The sequence below is a fragment of the Oryx dammah genome, unplaced genomic scaffold (genome assembly GCF_014754425.2).
Source record: "Oryx dammah isolate SB20612 unplaced genomic scaffold, SCBI_Odam_1.1 HiC_scaffold_12, whole genome shotgun sequence".
NCBI lineage: Eukaryota > Metazoa > Chordata > Mammalia > Artiodactyla > Bovidae > Oryx > Oryx dammah.
Genome location: NW_024070196.1, coordinates 5,070,495 through 5,095,866, shown reverse-complemented (window position 1 = coordinate 5,095,866; position 25,372 = coordinate 5,070,495). Strand labels below are relative to the sequence as shown.

The 25,372-nt window shown below is 44.7% G+C and overlaps 1 protein-coding gene across 4 annotated transcripts in view; it reads right to left on the bottom strand.

Moving 5' to 3' along the window:
* The window catches only part of TMEM154 (transmembrane protein 154), a 52,139-nt gene that overhangs the window by 9,401 nt on the left and 17,366 nt on the right, over positions 1 to 25,372 (bottom strand). Inside the window, exons 1-6 of one of the 4 annotated variants that reach the window (XM_040251443.1) lie at positions 17,963 to 18,182; positions 17,627 to 17,884; positions 17,498 to 17,536; positions 8,933 to 8,960; positions 7,691 to 7,776; positions 5,650 to 5,710 (exon numbers count right to left, since the gene is read on the bottom strand). In XM_040251443.1, coding sequence (XP_040107377.1) covers positions 5,650 to 5,710; positions 7,691 to 7,776; positions 8,933 to 8,960; positions 17,498 to 17,536; positions 17,627 to 17,884; positions 17,963 to 18,068 — 578 coding nt within the window. In that variant the 5' untranslated portion in view covers positions 18,069 to 18,182. Of the gene's footprint in view, positions 1 to 5,649; positions 5,711 to 7,690; positions 7,777 to 8,932; positions 8,961 to 17,497; positions 17,537 to 17,626; positions 17,885 to 17,962; positions 18,183 to 25,372 lie in introns of those variants that run through there. The other 3 variants (XM_040251445.1, XM_040251444.1, XM_040251446.1) reach the window with 3 other exon arrangements.

Below are 25,372 nucleotides of genomic sequence, written 5' to 3'. Positions count from 1 at the left end.
ACGGTAAGGATGGGGTAGACAATAAGGGAGTGAATTCTTTACAGAGAGTTTAAACAATAATGAAACCAACCCAGTGGGTCTGTTTGTGTTTTTACCATGCACTGGCAAGGCTGGACAATGTCAGTGATGCAATTCTCTTCAACTCCAGCGCAGACCTCTGCTCTGCCCTGCCCACCCCTTGGACTCTGTTCCACTGACGCTGTTCCCACTTCCTCGTACGTGGCCTGGCACATCACAAGTATGAACTCTAGGAGAGCATGCTAAGGTGGGAAATAAGGAGTTAGAATCCTCCTTCCCCCACAATTCCTTTGCTGTCTTTACCCACTGATTTTTTTTGAAAACAATGAAAACCATACTGCAAAATTCCCATGATACTTTGTACATCTCTGGCCCTTACCAAAATCCTGTGTGAAATTTTAGATTCCACAGCTTAAAGAAAATGTCCACTCAGTGAGGACAAGGCAAAAGAACAGGAAAAGCTCTGAAAGACCTGAGATTATGGACCCAAACAAGAGGAGGTTGAAGGGGTGACGTCTTTAACGCACGATGTAGTGCATTAAGGGCAGGATGGTGGGCAGATCGACTCCTTTTCCCCAGGAGCACAGTGGACTTTACGGGTAGCAGAGGCTCTGTGTCGGGGGGTCTCCCTAGCATCCAGTAAATGGACTCCAGAAGTCTTAGTTGCTCATCCTCCTGCTAATCTAAGCCGGATGGAAAAGTGTGCTTTCCATTCACTCCAGTCTCCAGTGATTTCTATACACAGCAAATCCCCTACATACAAAGCTTCACGATGCAAACTTTCAAAGATGCGAGCACACGTTCAAATGTCTAATCACGTAAGTTAGTTCACATAGCTAGTGCATACTGTCATGTATGTGCAACCCCTATAAGAGGCTGTGCTATTGCACACTTTATTGTACAGTACCATATAGAGTACAGTGGTACAGGATCTTTATGTCAGGCCTAGGATGTCTGGAAGCAAACAAAAGCAGTGGTATATAGGTGATTGTGTTAGTTGGGTATCTAGGCTAACTTGTTGGACTTATGAACAAAAACTGGATTATGAACGCACTCTTGGCATGGAACTTGTTCTTACGTGGGGGACTTACTGCAGAGTACATCATGAGAAACGCTGGGCTGGAAGAAGCACAAGCTGGAATCAAGATTGCCAGGAGAAATATCAATAACCTCAGATTTGCAGATGACGCCACCCTTATGGCAGGAAATGAAGAAGGACTAAAGAGCCTTTTGAAGAAGGTGAAAGAGGAGAGTGAAAAAGTTGGCTTAAAGTTCAACATTCAGAAAACTAAGATCATGGCATCTGGTCCCATCACTTCATGGGAAATAGATGGGGAAACAGTGTCAGACTTTATTTTGGGGGGCTCCAAAAGCACTGCAGATGGTGATTGCAGCCATGAAATTAAAAGACACTTACTGCTTGGACAGAAAGTTATGATCAACCTGCTAAGTCACTTCAGTCATGTCCAATTCTGTGTGACCCCATAGATGGCAGCCCACCAGGCTCCCCCGTCCGTGGGATTCTCCAGGCAAGAACACTGGAGTGGGTTGCCATTTCCTTCTCCAATGCATGAAAGTGAAAAGTGAAAGTGAAGTCACTCAGTCCTAGATAGCATATTAAAAAGCAGAGACAGTACTTTGCCAACAAAGTTCCATCTAGTCAAGGCTATGGTTTTTCCAGTAGTCATGTATCGATGTGAGAGTTGGACTATAAAGAAAGCTGAATGCCAAAAAATTGATGCTTTAGAATTGTGGTGTTGGAGGATACTCTTGGGAGTCCCTTGAACTGCAAGGAGATCCAACCAGTCCATCCTAAAGGAGATCAGTCCTGGCTGTTCATTGGAAGGACTGATGCTAAAGTTGAAACTCCAATACTTTGGTCACCTGATGCGGAGAACTGATTCATTAGAAAAGACCCTAATGCTGGGAAAGATTGAGGGCAGGAGAAGAAGGGGACGACAGAGGATGAGATGCTTGGATAGCATCACTGACTCAATGCACATGAGTTTGGTAAAGTCCAGGAGTTGGTGATGGACAGGGAGGCCTGGTGTGCTGCAGTCCATGGGGTCGCAAAGAGTCGGACACGACTGAGCAACTGAACTGAACTGAACTGCATTTTCTGAAGCAGTAGAATCACTTGTATATTGCTTAGATGGTAAAGGAAGAAACCACTGGGGAACTTTGGAAGTAATGGTGTGTCAAAAGAGGCTAACTGTAAGAAAGGTCCCCACCCTGGCGAGGGTATCAACAGTGGGGAGGGCTGTGTATGTGGGGACCAGGGTGTACGGGATTTCTCCGTACTTCTGTTCGATTTTGCTGGGAACCTAAATTTGCTCAAAATAGAAGATTAAAAAAAAAAAAAGCTGACTGGAAGAGATGGAGAGAACTATTGCCAGAGCATAAAAGAAATCATTTCATTTGCATGAAACTTCCAAAATGTTTTTTTCTCTCTTTAAGATTCTGTGAAATTAGGAGGACAGGTGGCATTATATCCGTTTTTCAAGATGAGAAGATCGAACCTTACAAAATTCAGGTGACTTGTCTTAGTACAAAGAACAAATGAGCATCCAAATCAGGTCTTCAAACCAGCTGTCTGATCTAAGTCCAAAGATCAATGCAGTTGCCACCTATATCTCTAATGATTCACAACGTGTCAGAGAAAAAAAGGACCTTCTTTCTGTCCTGGATTAGATATTCCAAATAAATGTTTCATCAATTATCAATGTAATGAAGACAATTTTAAAAAGAGAGATGTAAATAAAATCATGATGGAAAAGAAAGATTATACAAACTATGAGATAATCCAAAATATGCACCCTTTCAGACCTTCCAAACTTCTAAGATGGCTATTCTGAAATCATCAACATAAATGGAACCTATGCTGAAAATGGATGGGGAACTTAGTCTCCAGATCATTCCTAGGGGATTAAATAAATTCATGATTTCTCAGGATTAGAAAGCTCCAAAAAGAAGTCCCCAGGGGAACCAGGGGCAAAAATAATGCTTCAGGTAGTAGATGAGCCTCGACCTTGGGACACAGGGTCGTTAACCCAAAAGGCAATGAGTTTATGTACATCAATTCTAACTTTTTAATAATAATTAAGAACAACTAATATTAACTAAGAGCTAATTTTGTACCAAGGTTTGTTCTAAGTGCTTTGTACTCTTATGAGTTTTAGTGAATAAAAACTAAATTTGCTTTGCAATATCAAGATACCCTTTGGAGTAATCAGACAGTGTCTCCAACACCAAAGACTGGGGACTTGCCACTTTTGGTTCTATAACTCTGGTCCTGGCTTCATCAAGAAAGAATGAAGTGATGGGCTGAGAGCTGTCTTGTGAATTAAAACAGAAAGCTCTGGACCAACAGAGGAATGTAGACATTCCCTTTAAAAGCAATAATTGAGTATAAACCAGCTCTCCAAATAGTTTAAAGCTTTTTGCCTTACAGGTGAAATGTGGTAGAACTCATTTCAGAGACCAGCCTCTCAATGTTTCAAAGAAGTGTTACTTCTAAAAAGCTTTTACCATCATACAATTTCTAACATTAAGTCTCTTCTGTTGCCAATAATTTCAAAGAACAAGAGGCAGGTATATAAAAACCAATGACATTTCACATCTTTAGAGGGTGCCCATCAGAGATTCAATAATAAGATACTTACAGGGGTTTAATGGTGATCTGAGCCCTATACTGGACACAGACAGATGTTCATTTTAGGTAAAAATGCAAGGAAAATATTTCTTGGTAATGGGCTTTGTGATAGGCTCACTAGCATATTTTCTTTTATCTGCTTGTTAATGTCTGATAATCCATTTAAATAGGATAAACTCTTTCCTGAACCAGTGATGAGTTTTAATATGCAAGCACCTACAGAGGTAACAATGACTGACATCTACAACAAGAGTAGGTAGATTCTGCATCAGAGTGGAGGTTTGACCCACTAAGACTAAGACGGTGGTGGCCTGACTTCCCAGGCAAGGTTTAGTGGAAGAAGCAGAACAAGCCAGACAAACATCTGACTGCCTCAATCACTGTCTAGTAACCAGTCTTTCCCTGTGACATGATGGTTTCAGGAACTGCTTGTGAAAGGTGACTACACTCTGGACCCAATTATGGTGACTAGTGTGGGCCCTCTGGTTAACCTGGAGGGAGACGGGGTGGGTATTTATGCTGTTTGGAAAATTTATTCTTATGGAAGTCCGACATCTCAGTTACGCGCTCAGTCAACTTCCCTGCACCCTGCTCATCTCAGAGTCACCCCATCAACAATTCAGCGCCCCCACCCCACCAAATCACAGCCGTGCTCTACAGAGCAAGTCCCTGACTTGCTGAATCATCAATCCTATTTCCTACCAGCACGTCCCAAGTCCTGACTGGGAATTCTCTGATCAAAAACACCCACACATGATCATTTCTATCCTCACAGAAGAGAATATAATTTAAACAAATTTGTGGAGGGCTGAAGAACACGCCTGCCCTGGTTCACTAAAATTTTCTATCGAGCAGAGCCACCTAGTGGTAGAACAGAATATGGGTTTTTGTTCAGCTCAGTTCAGCTCAGTCGCTCAGTCTTGTCTGACTCTGTGTGCCGCCATGGACTGCAGCACGCCAGGCTTCCCTGTCCATCACCAACACCTGGAGTTTACTTAAACTCACGTCCATTGAGTCGGTGATGCCATCCAACCATCTCATCCTCTGTAGTCCCCTTCTCCTCCCGCCTTCAATCTTTCCCAGCATCAGGGTCTTTACCACTGAGTCAGTTCTTTGCATCAGGTGGCCACAGTATTGGAGTTTTAAAATTCTCATTTAATTTCTCTCCCCTGGTGGCTCAGATGGTAAAGAATCCTCCTGCGATGTGGGAGACATGGGTTTGATCCCTCGGCCGGGAAGATCCCTTGAAGGACGGAATAGCAACCCACTGGAGAAGGAAATGGCACCCCACTCCAGCACTCTTGCCTGGAAAATCCCATGGATGGAGGAGCCTGCTGGGCTGCAGTCCATGGGGTCACAAAGACTCGGACACGACTGAGCGACTTCACTTTCACTTTTCACTTTCATGCATTGGAGAAGGAAATGGCAACCCCACCCCAGTGTTCTTGCCTGGAGAATCCCAAGGAGAGGTGCTCGGGGGACTACAGTCCACGGGATCACAAAGAGTTGGACACGACTGAGCCACTAACACTAAGAACAATCCAGCCCAAGTGGAGTTTTCTTCTCTTTTGTTTGTTATATGTTCATTTTTACTCACTCTTGTTCAGTTATCCTGTTGAGATTGTCACCTCCATCTGTTTTTTTGACCAAACATCTATTCATCCAAGATAAACAAACCTACAGTTTGTTATAACCAGAAACTTTTAGGACTAAAGCAGATGCCTACTCAACAGTGTCTCTTTAGAAGGCCAAGAAAACAAGTACTAATTTATTTCTAAAGATAAAGAATCAGTAAGATATTTACTTTGGACTTTTCTATTTTCCATAACTCACACTTCCATTTCTCCACAAGACACCAATGGACGCCCATGAAAATGGTCACATAAAATTTATAGGCACAGAGAAGGTGAGTGAAAGTCCTCAGCTGTGGCCTCCAATCCCCCTCCCCCACTCACATATGTGGTAGAAACAAGAAGTACCTTGGGTTGTTGTGGTTTGGTTCCTTTTCTTCCTCTAAAGTAGGTAAACATTCATAGTCGGCTAGGACAGAAGAAAACCAGGCTCATTATTAGTCACTGAAATTCTACTTTTTATCCACAAGACTCGTGCAGTTGAACATCATATCTCTCTGATCCGTTACTTGTGCAAAAATAGCCTCACCAGGGAATTTCAGAGGTTAAAAGATGAATCATGGCAAGGCTCTTGAAATGGAAAAAGCACTAATGGTGCAGATGTAAGACTTCAGCATGTCTCTGGCCTCAGCGGAAAAGGGCACAATTCATCACTGCTTGGTTGTTCAGCCGCCGAACAACCCCCCAGGGGCTCCAAAGACTAGAATCTGCCCAGTTCAGGGTAGACACTGGAATAAAACAGCTTCACCGAGGTTCTGCTGTGTCTGCAGAATAAGTTCAGTCAGGAGCAAGAAGCCGGTAAAGTGGGGAACAACCGACCTTCTTAAAGCCATCAGAATTTTCTCCCGTTACATGCCTGCTGTTTTCAAGGGAGAGAAATCTGCCGGATCCATCACCGATGCCTCAAAACAACTCTCTTCTTTAGTTGTCAAATGGAAATGGTTTTAGTGATTGTAGCAGGACCATGACTTGTATTGCAATTATCTCAGCCACAAAAAAGGAAATACACCAAAATATTGAGATTATCTCTGGGTGGTGGAAATTTTTTCTTCATTCTACCTTTTTTTTTTTTTTTTGCATTTTTCAAATTCTGCTGTGTATGTACATTACTTTTATAAACTAAAAGCCACAAAAGGAAACTACTCTAAGGATTATCTGTGACTCACCCCTATCCTCAAATGCTTTACCAAGCCATTCTTCCCCAACATTGTCCATGTTAGTTAAGTAGTTTTCATCTTTTGGAATGTTCACCTTGATGAGCCTCTGGTACAAAAATTCCGATAACAAGTATCTGGTTTTTGAGAACTCCATTGTTGATTGTTGAATCTAATAAATCCCCCTTTTTTTTATAAATTTTTTTTTAAGTGGTATGATAATATAAATAGTGGATTGTATTAATTTAACATGAGCATTAAGATAATTTATTGATTTTTTTAGAGAAATTAAAAATAGAAAAAAAACCCAGCTGTCATCATTTTTAAGTCCAAATATTGATTTAATGAAAAGTAAGGAACGTATGGGCTCCCTGGTGGCTCAGTTGGTGAAGAATCTGCCTGCAATGCAGGAGACCAGGGTTCAATCCCTGGGTCTGGAAGATCTCCTGGCAAAGGAAATGGCTACGACTCCAGTATTGTCGCCTGGGAAATCCCACGGACAGAGGAGCCTGCTGGGCTACAGTGCATGGGGCTGGAAGAGTCAGACATGATTTAGCACTAAACCACCACCGGCAAGGAACATAGACTACAACTACTGTCAGATACCCACTGGAAATTAAGTTATAATGGGATATTCATATTACTATCCCTGCTAGCACAGTCCAATAGCACTTTCTACAATGAGGGGAGCGTTCTAGATTTGCACAGTCTAATATAACAGCCATTAGCCACAGGTGGCTGGAGTGACTAAGGTACGAAGGTTTAAACTTTTACTTAATTTTAAAATTTTTAAGTTAAATAGACATAGATGGCTAGTGCCTATAGGGCAGATCTATGTAAACTATATGTGATAAAGTTTTACATCTAAACACACATTAAAATCACAGATGTCTAAATTCTATAATACTTCGGGTAATGCCAGATGCTAACTTTTTCCAGAGTTTGGTCTCAAGAGATTTCCTCACTTGAAAAAAAAAAAAAAGTCCGTTTTCTTCTTGAAAAAGTCCACTTGAAAAGCATGTGCAAAAATACAAACGCGTGGCAACAACTGACGCAGTAATTAAACTATGTGTTTAGGATGGCCAGGCCCCAGCTAACTCCTTGCACGTGCCGGAAGTAAGGTAGGTGGGCTCACAGGGTCCCACCCAGGATCCAGCGGCATAGTTATAAAGAGGGAGCAGCCTCCTCTTACCAGAGCACAGAAAAAACCACCTTCCGTATTCCACACCACATACCGTTTCGATTCATGCTGTTCATCCACTTATCAAGCTCTTCCATTTCTATTTCCATCACAGAGGGTGTGTCTTCCTCAAAAATAGGGCTAGAGAGAGAAAGTCAAGAGCTTGTTGGAAAAACAAAAGACAAAACCAACATGTTTTGTGATGTGCTAAATTTTGTTTGAGGACAGCCTGGGCTGTTGGCTGTGAGGAAGCTGAACTTGATTCAACGTCTTAAACTCCAGGGTAATCTAGGCATTTGCTCTGTTCAAAAGGACCAAACTCTAACAGGAAACAAAGCAAACACGAAAATAAACCTTTGTCCATTACTGATGATGGGCTGAGAGGAAGCCCAGGAGAGCTGGCTCCCCCGAAGGTACTGAGATGAGTCTGAGGCTCCTCCAGGGAGTTGCCACATTTAGCATTTTAGCCTTGCTCAATTTCACTTCCCTATCTTTGGGGGTTTTTGATCAGCGCTCCAGGTCAGGAAGCTGATGGACGGGCCACTTTCACCACCTCACCCTTCCATTTCCAGGCTTTCCTGCCTAGAAGAAATGGAGCCCTTATGCTCAGAAATCCAGGGCCCTCCCTGGCTGGGGTTCAGCTCTCCTGGGGGAGGGAAGAGGCCCCAGTTAACGTAGGTAGGATTGGGGGAGGGGCCCACCTGCTCGGATCCACTGGCTGCCCCCCTGCAGAGGAGGCCAGCCTAGGGTCCAAACAAGCACGGGGGAGTGTTGGGGGAAGCAGAGACGCCAGTGACAGCGCCCCAGGCCACTCCTCCAGGCAGAATCCTCTCTCCCCATCCCCTCCTGCCACCTCCATTCCTCTTCCTGCCCCACACCCCACCAGGATCTTCTCACCATACAAACTCTGGGCTTCTACTAGGGTTCCCCTCCTTTAATACCAACTAAAATCTCTTCCCTGGCAATAAATTTTTTAATCAGAATAAATGAACTGATGTCCTTGCAATATACCCAGGGTCAGAATACTCAATCACCGATGCATTTGGAATTGATGGCGGTCAGAAAAGGGTTCTTTTCTGAACAGAGGACCTTCTCCCCCTGTCCTGTGGTGAGGTGTGGGGACTCTGGCATATTCTCTTGGGGTTAGGGAAGCAGGAGGGCCCTGCCAGGGCTGTCAAACCAGAACTCTTGGAAATCTGGCCCTTTGATCTGCTCACCACCACCGCCCTCCTCCACCAACATCCTGGTCCACCCCAAAGCTGAACTGGACACGGGCTGGGGGCGGGGGGGGACTTACACTTTCACGTTTTCACTTCCCAGTTCATCTAAAAGACAGTAAATATAAAAGTCATGTTACTGTTCAGTATGTGTAACAACTCTTTATTTCCACATCAGCTGAAATCTCTACAAAGCAGGGAAATGACTTCCAAGAGATTACATTTTGAAAGGAGCTATAGTTAACTTCTACGTCAATCAAGGGCAGATGGCCATTTTGAAATGAGGTCCCGTCTATGTGAAATCATTCTTTTAGATCTAGTGATCCTCTGAAAGCATTTACACAACTGCTCTCTCATCTCCTTGTGACACAGCAAACTGGACTCTGTGACCCTGTCCCCTTGTCTCGGAGTAGGACGTGGAGCATCCATCCCAGGCTCCCCTCGGTACCCTTCTCTCACCCCTGCTCTTTGTATGGCTGTACCCCTTACAGCCTTCTGGTCTCAGTGAAACCAACCCCCCAAGACACAAGGACCCTTGCCAGTTGATTAATCTCTCTTCCTTTCTTGTTCCCTCTGACCTCAATCCTGGGCTAATTGAACATTAATCAACCAGAGTCCAATGACTAAAATGGTTGTGAATATGTCATCATTAAAGCACAAACTCAGGTTGTCTCTCCAGGACAAGAGAAGCTCACGGACCCCCAGCCATGGCCCACCTGGCCAGAGAATCATAAACCAGAGACATCCTGACTCCCAAAGTCATTATTAAGAAATGTCACAGTTGATAACTGATTGCAGCCTCTTTGTTCTTCTCCTTTAAAAACACCCCAAACTCAGCCACCAATTTAGAGTGGATCTGAGGCTTCTCTCCTGCCCACTTTCATGGCAACCTGTAATAAACCCTTCCTGTGCTGCAGACTCCCACTGTCAGAGCCTGGCTTCCTGTATGGCAGGCACAAGAGTCCTTTGCCCCATTACATCAGCTTTCCTCAGAGAGGCCTCCCCCATCTCCTCTATCTGAAACAGGGCGCATCTTTGCCAGCTCAGCTTCTCTTTGCTCCTTGATGGTGTCTGCCACAATTTGCCATCAATCAGGTTCTCTGGTTAACTCTTCATGTCTGTCTCTCCCACTAGACCATACATAGCTCCCAAAGAGTGGGATTGTGTCTGCCTTGTTCATCGCGACATCCCCCCCTCACCCAGCTTGCACTGTACCCAACAAACACCCGATATGAACTGAATAAACGAACAGGTCTTCATCTGGATCGTCCGACTCTGGGTTTAAATTCGTGCCCAATGTTTTGGATTTAGCATCTCATAATAGTGAAACTTCCAACAAGGATGCTGTTGGTTGCTTTAGTTGAGATACGTCAGGTTACAGTCTGCAAAATGGCTTGGATGCGGATCAGATTCCATATGAACATGTGGCGAGAATTAGAGCCCAGGGCTCTAATTCAGCCTCTCTTTTGCTTGGCAGGGGAACAGATGCACCCAGAAAAACGAGGCAGTGATGGCCAGTGAGTGGACAGCACAGCCCCACTGCACCTCTTATGATGTTAAGAACCACTGAGAAGCACACGGCTTTACAGAGAGCCACTGAATAGTCAAATGGTCTTGATTCTCAGCCATCAGAGGCCTCCTTTGTCTGGTGGGCAGAGGGGAGGCCCCCAGAGAGGGAGCACAACCAGCAGACACCTGGAACTGAGCTCCTGGCAGCCAGGAGCCGCTGTAATTTCCTGTGGGTTGGCAAGCTTTAATGGCACCACTAACCCCGGGAAGCCGGGCACGGTTGCCAGTTTCACGCCATCACTGCTTCCCTTTGAGGAGCTGTAGGTTGTGTCCTCCCACTCTTGGGCAAGAATCTGAAGCTTCCTGCAGACCCCGGACTCCTCTGGACACTTAGACTGGGAAAAGGAGGGATGTTCACCTTATTTTTATATACATGCATTTTTCATCTAACATTTACAGGCTCTTTTCCTTAAAGGATTTTACTATAAATAAAGCTCCTATGCAACCGAACCTCCTTCACAGGTGACCCACAAAAATGCCCCTGTTTTGTCACTACCGCCTCCCTGCTCCCCCTCTTTCCCTGCTTAATAGCCCCTTACTAATTTCTTTCAGAACAAACGGCCCCACAGCCCGACTCTCGAGGGGGTGGATTTATCTTTCTAATCTGGGTGCCTGCAGGCTTCGCTGTGAGCTGGAGCTAGACCTGCGTGCAGATGATGGAAAAGTTTAAAAACCCCTTACAAAAGTACTCCAGATGCACCGAATGCGAAGCTCCTGTAATCAGTATTCAAACAGAGCAAAAAGCCTCCTGTGGCTTCATCTCCCCTGCTCCACGGCCATTACCCCTGCCCCGGCCGCCATGGCAACGCGAAAACATCTGGGAGGGCGCCCCGGAGCAGAGCATTAAACCGGGAGGGAGACCAATTACCCGTCCCCTGCAATCAGGCCCTGCCCGCTCCACTCCACCTGGCTTCGTCTCTTTATTAACAGCCACCTACTCCCTGTGCGCCCCCGAGGCTCTCGCACAGCCCCCCACCTGCACTTGATTCCATTTTGCCTCCTACAGCCCTGCCATTCCCTGTCCTCCTTCGTGAGGACACCTTCTCCTCCCACAGGACGCCCCCTTGGCCCCCGGGGCCCCGCCCGGCTACTCTCCCGCTGCAGCCGATGGGAGCAGCGCAGGGTGGGGCCGGGCCAAGCGCAGCAGGAGACCATCTTGCTTATCTGGCTTCCGTGCTCAACGCGAGTGTCTTTCTGGAGAGTGAGCCGAGCGAAGTGTCCTGGAGCCACAGCCTGTTTAAAGCGATGCTTTACTGCCAGCTGTTTCCCCTGCAGCTCCTTCCCAGAGAGGCAGCCCATCAAGACACCTAATAAATATTAAATAATAACAACTGCAGATCTAATGCCTGCGAGCCTGCGGAGAAGGGCCATTATACATCGAGTCACTCCATAGCCTTCCCTTTTCCTGGACACGGAACAGGCAGGGCCAAAGAAAAAAGGGCAATTCCCCCGCAGGTGAAGTATTCTTTCCAAAAATGTTGGCCAAATGCTCCCCAGCTGTCAAATTTCAAGACATTTCTTGGTGTGGAAGAATACATCAGGCTGTAGTCTATTCCTAAGTACAGGACATCCTCTCTGACCTGCCACAAAACGTTCCTTTGAGAACTTTCCAAGCAACATGCTGGTCTGACCCAGTATGACAGTTTTATTTTTCCTGGAAAGATAAATAAAAAATATATTTAAATCAAATTCTGCTCATTTAAATAGTCTCCTTTTACTGCCTTGTATTATAATGTTAAATATGAATGGGTGGATTTTGGTGGGCAATGTTTGTGAATTTTTTTAGCTGTCTGAAGAGAGATTCATCGTTAACCATCTGTATCTATATTAAAGGAATGGTGAGTAAAAGAAGATATTCAAATACAGCTCTCTTGACCTAGAACTTTGCTGATAAGCAACTGCTTTGAAATTCTAAGTTTTCCATTTGTGTTTTCTTAAGGTGAGGCACATTTAAAGTAAAAACAATGTGCCAATTTGTGTTAAGAATAATGTGCAAATTTACTTTTACCTCTGAGAATGTGTTCTCTAAAAAAAGTTCTCACATTCTTTCATCAGCTCATCTCTGCAATACACATTTATTGAGCAGCTAGTATTGTGTTGGTGAAGGCACTCTGGGAGATAAAGGGGTAAAAATAATTAGCTTCCACTTACAATATGCCACATACTGTTTTTTTTTTCTAAGTGCTTTACATAAATGAATCCACTTAATTCTCCCAACAACTCTATGAGCTGGTACTGAGTTTTGCCCATTTAACAGATGAGGAAACTGAACCAGAGGTTATAAAACTAGGACATAGAAAAGCCAGTTAGGCAGAGTATTCCAGAATCTGTCCCTATAACCTTCCTGCCACACTACTCCACAAGATGAATAAGACAAGTTCCTGGTTCTTTTGGACCTTAAAGAGAACAGCACCTAGTAAGAAAGAGAGACCCAAAAAAGGCAAGTCACCAGCTGATGACAGTATTCACGACTGTGCAAAGTAAGTGTGAACACAGTCAAGAGGTGGTGATTAATTTTGCCTGGGGTCTAAGTACTCAGCTCTTTATAAAAACCTTAGAACTACGCATTGTAGAATGGGGTGGCAGTCTGCCAAGCAGCCAAGAAGGAAATTCCAGACTGAAGACACAGCATCAACCAGGTACGGAGGCCTTAGGGAAGGGAGCGGCACAAACCCGTGGACCCTGTCCAAGGTCAGTGCTCACTTGTGAATGGCTTTTGAATCTTGAGTGTCTCAAAATGAAGTTCAGTGAAAAATCTCTTTCTGGATTCAGTGCCTTAGAGGATGACCATTTGACTAGTCAACCCCAAACTCCCCCGACCCCAGGACTCTGTTAGCTAAGACCAGCTGTAGCCTACGGTTTCAGCAGGAAATTCTACTTTCCCTACTTTTATTTTTTGTTTTTGTTTTTATTTGGCTGTGCTGGGTCTTAGTTACAGCATGGGGCTCTAATTCCCTGACCGGGGATCGAACCAGGGCCCTGTGCATTGGGAGCATGGAGTCTTAGCCACTGGACCACCTGGGAAGTCCTACTTTCCTTAATTTGAAAAAAAAAAAAAAAAAAAGATCCAGGCATTTCTGTTTGTTTTTTCTTTTTCTCTGGCTTACAAAAGAGCTCCCACGTGATCACTGTTATTAGGTCACCCTGAAATTGCAAGCAGTGGAAAAACGTGTATTTCCCACTTTTTTGGAATCTATTACATCAGTCCTTGCCATGAAAGGTAATGTACTTCAGTGCTTCCTTCCCAGTTCAAGTTTGCCCTACCTGTTGGCATAATGGAAAATGACCATTTACAGCTCTGTGAGAGCTTAAAGTTTCTCCTGGTACAAGGATGGTGTGGGGACCTGCAGGCCTAAGGCATGCCCTCAGAGACAGGGGACCCCTGTTAGCAGATGTGAAAGACAAAAAGTGAGTTTTGTATGCCCATATAAATATGCATCTTATCACCCTTGAGTGATTTTTGGAATGTCTAAAGGCTTCAAACTGAAAATATAATTGGAGTCATTTTTAGCAACATAAGCCAAAAGAACCCAAGTTGTCTTTGGACCCAGAACCATCCCCAAACCTTGTATTTGAAAGTCCTGGCATTGGAAGTGAATCTTCTTAGAGTGTATCACTGACCCAGAGAATGATCTGTCAGATTGGTTTACTACTGATGGTTTACTATTTACATCTTTAGCTGATTAGGAATTTCATTTTAAAAGTTAGCATAGCTTAAATAGGACTAAGAACCATGCTTTACCCAGGCTTTTTTCAAGATCAAATGGGTGTGTGGCATGGTAGAGAAAACAGTGCCTGTGACAAAACACAGACGGAAGAATCCTCTCCCTGTGGAGATGACTCAAGGACGCCAGCCTGGCCACCAGACCCCGAGTCGAACCCACTGCTTCACCAGCTTGACCATCTCCTCCAAAGGTCAGAAAGCGTTACACTGGCCAGTTCAGCTCAGTACAGTTCAGTCGCTCAGTCGTATCCGACTCTTTGCGACCCCATGGACTGCAGCAGGTCAGGCTTCCCTGCCCATCACGAACTCCTGGAATTTACTCAAACTCATGTCCATTGAGTCAGTGATGCCATCCAACCATCCCATCCTCTGTTGTCCCCTTCTCCCTCTGCCTTCAATCTTGCCCAGCTTCAGGGTCTTTTCAAATGAGTCAGTTCTTCGCATCAGGTGGCCAGAGGATTGGAGTTTCAGCTTCAGCATAAGTCCTTCCAATGAACACCCAGGGCTGATCTCCTTTAGGATGGACTGGTTGGATCTCCTTGCAGTTGAAGGGAGTTTCAAGAGTCTTCTCCAACACCACAGTTCAAAAGCATCAATTCTTCAGCGCTCAGCTCTCTTCACAGTCCAACTCTCACATCCATACATGACCACTGGAAAAACCATAGCTTTGACTAGATGGACCTTTGTTGGCAAAGTAATGTCTCTGCTTTTTAATATGCTGTCTAGGTTGGTCATAGCTTGTCTTCCAAGGAGTAAGCGTCTTTTAATTTCATGGCTGCAGTCACCATGTGATTATGGAGCCCCCCAAAAATAAAGTCTGTCATTGTTTCCACTGTTTCCCCATCTATTTGCCATGAACTGATGGGACTGGATGCCACGATCTTAGTTTTCTGAATGTTGAGCTTTAAGCCAACTTTTTCACTCTCCACTTTCACCTTCATCAAGAGGCTTTTTAGTTCCTCCTCACTTTCTGCCATAAGGGTGGTGTTATCAGCATATCTGAGGTTATTGATATTTCTCCCAGCAATCTTGATTCCAGCTTGCGCTTCATGCAGCCCAGTGTTTCTCATGATGTACTCTGCATATAAGTTAAGTAAGCACGGTGACAATATATAGCCTTGATGTACTCCTTTTCCATTTTGGAACCAGTCTGTTTTTCCATGTCCAGTTCTAACTGTTGCTTATAGATTTATCAAGAGGCAGGTCAGGTGGGCTGGTATTCCCATCTCTTTCAGAATTTTCCACAGTTTATAGTGATCCACACAGTCAAAGGCTTTGGCATAATCAATAAAGCAGAAGTAGATGTTTTTTTGGAACTCTCTTGGTTTTTTGATGATCCAACGGATTTTGGCAATTTGACCCCTGATTCCTCTGCCTTTTCTAAATCCTGCTTGAACATCTGGAAGTTCACAGTTCATGTACTGTTGAAGCCTGGCTTGGAGGATTTTGAGCATTACTTTACTAGCGTGTGAGATGAGTGCAATTGGGCGGTAGTTTGAACATTCTTAAGCATTGCCTTTCTTTGGGATTGGAATGAAAACTGACCTTTTCCAGTCCTGTGGCCACTGCTGAGTTTTCCAAATTTGCTGGCATATTGAGTGCAGCACTTTCACAGCATCATCTTTCAGGATTTGAAATAGCTCAACTGGAATTCCATCACCTCCACTAGCTTTGTTTGTAGTGATGCTTCCTAAGGCCCACTTGACTTCACATTCCAGGATGTCTGGCTCTAGGTGAGGGATCACACCATTGTGATTATCTTGGTCGTGAAGAACTTTTTTGTAGAGTTCTTCTGTGTATTCTTGCCACCTCTTCTTAATATCTTCTGCTTCTGTTAGGTCCATACCGTTTCTGTCCTTTATTGAGCCCATCTTTGCATGAAGTGTTCCCTAGGTATCTCCAATTTTCTTGAAGAGATCTCTAGTCTTTCCCATTCTGTTGTTTTCCTCTATTTCTTTGCACTGATCACTGAGGAAGGCTTTCTCTCTCCTTGCTATTCTTTGAAACTCTGCATTCAAATGAGTATATCTTTCCATTTCTCCTTTGTTTTTCGCTTCTCTTTTCTCAGCTATTTGTAAGACCTCCAGAGACAGCCATTTTCTTTTTTGCATTTCTTTTTCTCGGGGATGGTCTTGATCCCTGTCTTCTGTACAATGTCATGAATCTGTCCATAGTTCTTCAGGCATTCTATCAGATCTAATCCCTTCAATCTATTTCTCACTTCCACTGTATAATCATAAGGGATTTGATTTAGGTCATACCTAAATGGGCTAATGGTTTTCCCTACTTTCTTCAATTTAAGTCTGAATTTTGCAGTAAGGAGTTCATGATCTGAGCCACAGTCAGCTCCCGGTCTTGTTTTTGCTGACTCCATAGTGATTCTCTATCTTTGGCTGCAAAGGATATAATCAATCTGATTTCGGTGTTGACCATCTGGTGATGTCCATGTGTAGAGTCTTTTCTTGTGTTGTTGGAAGAGGGTGTTTGCTATGACCAGTGCATTCTCTGGGCAAAACTCTATTAGCCTTTGCCCTACTTCATTCTGTACTCCAAGGCCAAATTTGCCTGTTACTCCAAGTGTTTCTTGACTTCCTACTTTTGCATTCCAGTCCCCTATAATGAAAAGGACATCTTTTTTGGGTGTTAGTTCTAGAAGGTCTTGTAGGTCTTCATCAAACCAGTCCACTTCAGCTTCTTCAGCATTACTGGTTGGGGCATAGACTTGGATTACTGTGATATTGGATTGTTTGCCTTGGAAACGAACAGAGATCATTCTGTCGTTTTTGAGATTGCATCCAAGTACTGCATTTCGGACTCTCTTGTTGACTATGATGGCTACTCCATTTCTTCTAAGGGATTCCTACCTACAATAGTAGATATAATGGTCATCTGAGTTAAATTCACCCATTCCAGTCCATTTTAGTTCGCTGATTCCTAAAATGTCAATGTTCACTCTAGCCATCTCCTGTTTGACCACTTCCAATTTACCTTGATTCATGACCTAACATTCCAGGTTCCTATGCAATATTGCTCCTTACAGCATCAGGCTTTGCTTCTATCACCAGTCACATCCACAACTGAGTACACTGACCAACACTGGCCCAAATTACATAAGGCCCTCATCCAGGTTAGATACAGAGATGGAAGCTGTGTGTTTCAATTTTCAGTTTAGGCTGAAGGCATTTTCTGTTTCTTTTTTTAAACAGAAAGGTATATGACATTTCTAAATTCTGGAAAATGTCACTGAAACAAGTCATCACTCATTATTTTATGTAGTTGCTTCACTTCAAAACATCTCAGTTTCTTTTCCCACCCCATCCCATCTCCAGGCAGGTGTTAGGATAATACTCACGTGTCTGTAAAACACTCTGAGATCCTTGGCTAGAGGGCTCTGTGTGGAAGCAGAGAGTATTGTGTTTTATTAATTATTCATGAACACATGGAGCAGTTGTCTAGAAATGAGAATAGGCAAAATATTTACCTTGTTTATTCCTTTTTCTTTTATGGTATATTACAAGGAGTATCGCTGATAGAAGCAGGAGAGACAGTAAAACCACTGGGATCAACACCATTAATATAAACTCTAACTGTTCTGTGTCTTCGTCAATAAGGGTAGAATTTATACTGGTGATGTAAGGTTCTGTGGTCAGTGAAGCAAGTGTGCTTAGAGCCTCTGACTCCTCATCCAGGCCTCCCGTGCCTGGGGGCACGTCTCCTGACAGTTCTGTGTCCTCCTCTCCTGTGGGAACACATACAAAATTGAGACTGTCATGGAGACGAAGCTAGTACGGTATGTTTTCAATGATCTGAAACTTACCCTCCGTGCATCCAGCGAGAAACTTGATCCACTGGATTTGGTCTTCCAGTTCAGCATGACACAGAGTATTGATTGAACATAAATGGAGCTCAAGCTGGGAGTACATTCAACGTGGAATCAGAACCCAGAGATAAACCTCCCACAAAGGCAGGCGGTTCAGATGCACTTCAGCAAAGGGCATTGAGAAGCTTGGCGGTGTCTAGCACAATATTCCAGGATATCCTATCAGTTCAGTTCAGTTTAGTCGCCCAGTCGTGTCCGACTCTCTGTGACCCCATGAATCGCAGCACGCCAGGCCTCCCTGTTCATCACCATCTGCCGGAGTTCACTCAGACTCACGTCCATCAAGTCCGTGATGCCATCCAGCCATCTCATCCTCGGTCGTCCCTTTCTCCTACTGCCCCCAATCCCTCCCAGCATATATTTGTGAATAAATCTAAATTCCAACTTTCTGAGAGTTAATCACTCACCACATAACACTTTTAGGTAAAGGGAACAGACTGTAAGGTTTCCTACCAATGGAAATGAATTTTTTCAAATTGGGGTGACTGATCAAATGTCAATGTCAGGCCTCAGTTCTGAAGGGAACTGAGTCTGCCTCTGAAATGATCTCACAGAAATCCTAAATGATCTAGATAAAAATACACTGCGTGGGGGTTTCATTGGTGGCTCAGGGGTAGAGAAACCCCCCGCCAGTGCAGGAGACACAGGTTCGATCCCTGATCCAGGAAGTCTCTCACATGCCAAGCAGCAACTAGCATGCACCACAACTCCTGAGCCTGTACTCTAAGCCCTGGTGACGCCACTGTTGAGCCCACTTCCACAACTACTGATGCCCTCAGGCCCTAGAGCATGTGCTCCCCAATGAGAGAAGCCGCTGCAATGAGAAAACTGTGCACCGCAACTAGAGAGTATAGTCCCTGCCCTCCACAGCTAGAGAATGCCCCTGCAGGAGCAAAGACCCAACAGGGACAAAAATAAACAAATAAATGTTTTTAAAAATACCATGTGTATTTTTCTTGTAAAGTGAAATTCTCAAGGGGATGTTCCCTTAGAAACTAAGGAAACTGCACCAACAATTAAATTTACTGCATAATATGACTCTTTAGAACCTGCCCTATTAATAGGCTTATTCTGTGGGGACTTTGGATTGTGTTGGAAAACCATCCTTTGGTTCATCACAGGACAGGAAAGGACTAGTAGCTAGGGGGTTATTTGAAAAAATGCTTCCTCGCCTGGCTCTGTCATGACCATGGTCGGCTTTTCCTCCCATCGTGGTCCTACAGCATTGCTTATCATTCAGGTGGGACCCATTGTGAAAAGGAGCATGTTAGCTGAGGCTGCAACAGTAAGATAATTTATATGAAAGTTCCTCCTAAGGTGAAAGGCACTCTTCAGATGAAGATGTCCACTGCCTGAAGCCACGCTCACTACTGCAGGTTAGGCTACCTCACAGAGAATGACCGACTGGCCACAGCATGGCCGGCTTAGGCCTTAGCTCTCCGCATGTCTGCATGACAATCATTTATAAAAATATTTGTTTGATCACAGTCTAATTTTTCAGTTATATAAACACTTCAATTTCCCCAAGACCAGGGGATCCACTTAGTAATCATATCAGTCAATGACACCCCAGACAATCAGAATCAATTCCAAACTGCTAAGTAACTGGTATTCCTCATGTGTATACACCAAAAGCAGGGCTCAGAAAATATCTACCATTTATTGACTTCTGCCTTCAGGGTTAAGTGACCTCGTTCTACATTTATGTCTTTGAAATAAGGTAAGTCAATAACGTATTTGTTAAAAGATTTGACATATCACCTTGCTCTTAGAACTAGTGACTCAAGCGTCATTCTTCACGGGTAACCTCTGCCAGCAAAGACGGTATGCCGCGAGGGGACTGGTGGGCCATGGGGAGAGTGGCACATAGACGCCTGTGGCTGGTGACCACAGCCCCATTCCTTGAGGTCAGCGCTGAGGACCTTCCCCCAATACCCAGACCTCCTCTGTATTTGTTTATTTCCTTCTGCCCCTGCTATTGCTACTGCTACTACTTCACACTGACTTTTACAAACAATTTACTGAAAGCCAAGCCTTGTGCTCTGCCTTGTGCCCAGATTATCTCATTTTGTTTTCAGATAGCAGCTGAGGCAGGGAGGTTACACAGCTAGCCCACACCCACAAAGTTATCGTGGAGGAATGAAGATTTAAAGCCCAGAGGGCTGAGAGAAGAACGTGAGCTTGGAACCTCACGTGGTACTTTCCTTCCCACCAGCCAGGAATGGAATGATTACAAACGATGAAGTGGTGACCAAGAGAGGGAGCCTCACGTTCTTGCCCCTCAGCCCACAAGAAGGCAGATTTCTGGCACAGAGGGAGGGGAGCGCTCTCACTGGGCTCCTGGGGCCAGGCGGCTGTGAGCAGAACTGCCCAGAAGGGCAGGATCCTTCCAGCCTCTCCACGGAAGGCGGACAAGTTCCCAGTAGAACACTCAGCACTCTGAGTCACATCTGACCTGTTGCCCCAGAAAAGGAGAGAACTGGAAAAGAAATAAGCTAGCAAGAATAATGAAGGTGTTGGACAATCAGGCATGAAAGAGAAATGGAGAAGCTCACAGATGGTCCTGGGTTGTGCACATTTCTTTCTTAGCACAAGTGACAAGGCTGGTGACAAGTGGCTCTTAGTGGCATTCTGGGGTGAAATTTCCTCCCAGTACTCCTCACACACACTCTAACATGTTTTCGATTTAACCATCATTTACTCTCTCTGATTCTTTAGTGATTAAATAAATGAGTCAAGGGTTCTCTGTGTGTGCTTTTTCTTTACCCTGCAAGTCTTCATCTTCACACACTCCTATGACAACCTTCCTCATACCCTTCCCTCCCCAAACAATACTGTGATAGCTGCAAATAATAAATAACAGTCATTTATTAGATGTTGATAGAGTATGCTGGTACCAGGATAAATATGCACCATCTGACAATCTCCCCAAGTTCATTGTTCACAATACAAACAAAGGAACAGTCTTAAATGTCTCCCCCGGTGGCATAACCCTGATATTTATGCTGGCAGTTCTGATACACAGGATTTTTTTAAAAACTGTTATTGAAGTACAAAGAATAGCAAGGAGAGATAAGAAAGCCTTCTCAGTGATCAATGCAAAGAAACAGAGGAAAACAATAGAATAGGAAAGACTAGAGATCTCTTCAAGAAAATTAGAGATACCAAGGGAACATTTCATGCAAGATGGGCTCAATAAAGGACAGAAATGGTATGGACCTAACAGAAGCAGAACATATTAAGAAGAGGTGGCAAGAATACACAGAAGAACTGTACAAAAAAGATCTTCACGACCCAGATAACCACAATGGTGTGATCACTCACCTAGAGCCAGACATCCTGGAATGTGAAGTCAAGTGGGCCTTAGGAAGCATCACCACAAATAGAGCTAGTGGAGGTGATGGAATTCCAGTGGAGCTGTTTCAAATCCTAAAAGATGATACTGTGGAAGTGCTGCACTCAATATGCCAGCAAGTTTGGAAAACTCAGCAGTGGCCACAGGACTGAAAAAGGTCAGTTTTCATTCCAATCCCAAAGAAAAGCAATGCCAAAGAATACCGCCCAATTGCACTCATCTCACACGCTAGGAAAGTAATGCTCAAAATTCTCCAAGCCAGGCTTCATCAGTACGTGAACTGTGTTCAAGCTGGATTTAGGCAGAAAAGTCAGAGATCAAATTGACACTGGATCATCGATAAAGCCAGAGTGTTCCAGAAAAACATCTACTTCTGCTTTATTGACTACACCAAAGCCCTTGACTGTGTGGATCATGACAAACTGTGGAAAATTCTTAAAGAGATGGAAATACCAGACCACCTGACCTGCCCCTAAGAAACCTGTATGCAGGTCAAGAAGCAACAGTTAGAACTGGACATGGAACAACAGACTGGCTCCAAATCGGGAAAGGAGTACATCAAGGCTGTATATTGTCACCCTGCTTATTTAACTTATATGCACAATTGCATTCATCTCACACGCTAGTAAAGTAATGCTCAAAATCCTCCAAGCCAGGATTCAGCAATACATGAACCGTGAACTTCCAGATGTTCAAGCTGGTTTTAGAAAAGGCAGAGGAACCACAGATCAAATTGCCAACATCTACTGGATCATCGAAAAAGCAAGAGAGTTCCAATAAAACATCTACTTCTGCTTTGTTGATTATGCCAAAGCCTTTGACTGTGTGGATCATAATAAACTGGAAAATTCTGAAAGAGATGGGAATACCAGACCACCTGACCTGCCTCTTGAGAAACCTATATACAGGTCAGGTAGCAACAGTTAGAACTGGACATGGAAAAACAGACTCGTTCCAAATAGGAAAAGGAGTACATCAAGGCTGTATATTGTCACCCTGCTTATTTAACTTCTATGCAGAGAAATGTTGGGCTGGAAGAAGCACAAGCTGGAATCAAGATTGCCGGGAGAAATATCAATAACCTCAGATATGCAGATGACACCACCTTTATGGCAGAAAGTGAAGAGGAACTCAAAAGCCTCTTGATGAAAGTAAAAGAGGAGAGTGAAAAAGTTGGCTTAAAGCTCAACATTCAGAAAACGAAGATCATGGCATCTGGTCCCATCACTTCATGGCAAATAGATGGGGAAACAGTGGAAAGTGGCTGACTTTATTTTTGCGGGCTCTAAAATTACTGCAGATGGTGACTGCAGCCATGAAATTAAGACACTTGCTTCTTAGAAAAAAAGTTATGACCAACCTAGACAGCATATTAAAAAGCAGAGACATTACTTTGCCAACAAAGGTCCATCTAGTCAAAGCTATGGTTTTTCCAGTGGTCATGTATGGATGTGAGAGCTGGACTATAAAGAAAGCTGAGCACCAAAGAATTGATGCATTTGAACTGTGGTGTTGGAGAAGACTCTTGAGAGTCCCTTGGACTGCAAGGAGATCCAACCAGTCCTGAATATTCATTGGAAGGACTGATGTTGAAGCTGAAATTTAATACTTTGGCTACCTGATGCGAAGAACTGACTCATTTGAAAAGACTCTAACGCTGGGCAAGATTGAAGGCAGGAGGAGAAGGGGATGACAGAGGATGAGATGGTTGGATGGCATCACCGACTCAACGGACATGAGTCTGAGTAAATTCCAGGAGTTGGTCATGGGCAGGGAGGCCTGGCGTGCTGTAGTCCATGGGGTCACAAAAAGTCGGACACAACTGAGTGACTGAACTGAACAGTTGATTTACAATGTTATGTTAATGTCTGCTGTACAGCAGAGTGACTCAATTATACACACATATATTCTTTTCCATTATCGCTTATCATTGGATATTCAGTGTAGAGGACTTTACTGTATACCCACTCTACATATAACGGTTTGCGTCTGTTGATCCCACAGTCCAGTCCTCCCTCCCTCCCCTTCTCCCCTTGGCAACGCTCGGCTGTGCCCTGTGGCTGTGTGGCTGTGTGTCTTTGTTCATAAGTGCGTGTGTTGGCCATGGTTCGGATTCCACGTGGAAGTGACATTATAAAATATTTGTCTTCCTCTTTCTGATTTATTTCACGTAAGGCAATAGATAATCTTCATTATGGATTCACCTATGCTGCTGAAAGTGGCATCTGCTTCTTTCTCGTGCCTGAGTGATAGTCTGTGCCTTCTTTATCCATTCATCAGGGATGGGGGTCGAGGCTGTCTCCACGTCTTGGTCACTGTAAACAGTGCGTCTGTGAACGCAAGGGTGCAGGTGGCCCATCTGTGAGGCTGCCCTCCGTTGAGCGTGGGTGCCAACGACAGTGGGGGTCTACTCACTCAGCGATTATGGGAATTTGGTAAATCCCGTTAATGGCTAAATGTTCTAATCTGTACTCTAAGGATTGGCTAAATGTTCTAGGCTAGTCTCTATCTCCCCAAGGTCCCCTCTAGTTCCACATCTCTGTGTTGATTCGGAAGCACTGATCTTGTCTTCAGTTTGACTTTTTGCCAGGCATTGCAAACACAGCGCCAAGTTCAGAGGACACTTCACGACATCCTTTCCTCAGCCGCTCAGTTTTCCTCAGAGGTAACCACGCTTTCCTGCCGCCTTCCAGAAAACTCTCTGCATCTACTAGCATAAGTATCATTTCCTGTTTCCTTTTTTAACACAAATGGTAGCAAAATCTATATAGTGTGCTGCCCCTTGTGCTTTTTTCTACTTAACATTAGATTTTGAGGATTATTCCAAGTCTGTACATAGAGAGTTGCCTTTTCCTCCCATTATCTGGCTGTCTTGCCATCTATTCCTGTTGACAGGGCCTTGGGTCCTTTCTTCGTGTCTGGAAGTCTTTGTTTCCCGTGGCCACAGCTGCACCGGCACACCTGTCCGCTTCCTCATGTGCAGCGTCATCTCGAGTGGGGAGAGGGCGAGCGTGCAGCGCCAAACTAGTCTTGGGGGTCTGCCCTAACATCTACTCCACAACACCAGCCCGGTGCCCACACAGTGAGGACTGGCAGAAACTACGTTGGGGAAGGGCTGGTACCCAGGGCATCTCTGATGGAAAAGCTGAAAACATTGCGGATCAGCCCAAGAGTTTGTGCCAAGAGCATCAGATGTCCTCAAAGGTGGAGCTGAAAACCTGGGCCAGGCCACGTATCAAGCCCCTAGCCAGGAGTAAGTCACACGGGGGACAGGGGTGGAGACCAGAGAGGATCCCGAGGCCACAAGAGCAGGGTGGGAGTGGAGCCAAGGAGGGCAGGTCGGGAATTTCCTCAAAGCATGACAGCAGTTCCCCCCGTGACCTGTGGGCTGAGAGTAACTCTTAACCCAGTGGATCACTGTGTGGCCCAGACAGCCCCCTGCGCCTTGCCTTTTCTAGGAAACACCAGGTCAGGCCCATAACCGTCAGTGGTGAGTTCCTGTGGGAGCCATCCTACCATCCCATGCTTCTTGGGTAAAAGTACAACATTTTAGAAACTCAGAGGTCCACCTCCACTATGGACGAACCCGCACTCTTTCCAGAAGTGAATCTGCAGCACGTCGCCTGCATAAAGTACAGGGCTGGTTCCTGTGCTGAGCGCCGACTGGATGGATGTCTTCTTGCATCGTGGGGCGTGGAAAGAGCCTCTTTCTCCTCCAGTTCTACCTTTCCTAAAAGGCCCCAGAGGGGGCCACCAGCCCGGCCCATCCCACCGTGATCACATGAAGGATAGAGGCATCTCAGCTGCGAAGACGCTGTGTGTCCCACAGGGGCCTCCTTCACACCAGCCTTGGAAGGTCGCTATGCATCCTCCGCCCAGTCTGTTTTCCCACTCTAGACTGATGTGTTCTCTGTTCCCCAGGAGACTCATCTGTCCGGTAAAACTTCTCTATTTTATTGTTGTCTTTCTATCTACAAGAGGACATATTTCAG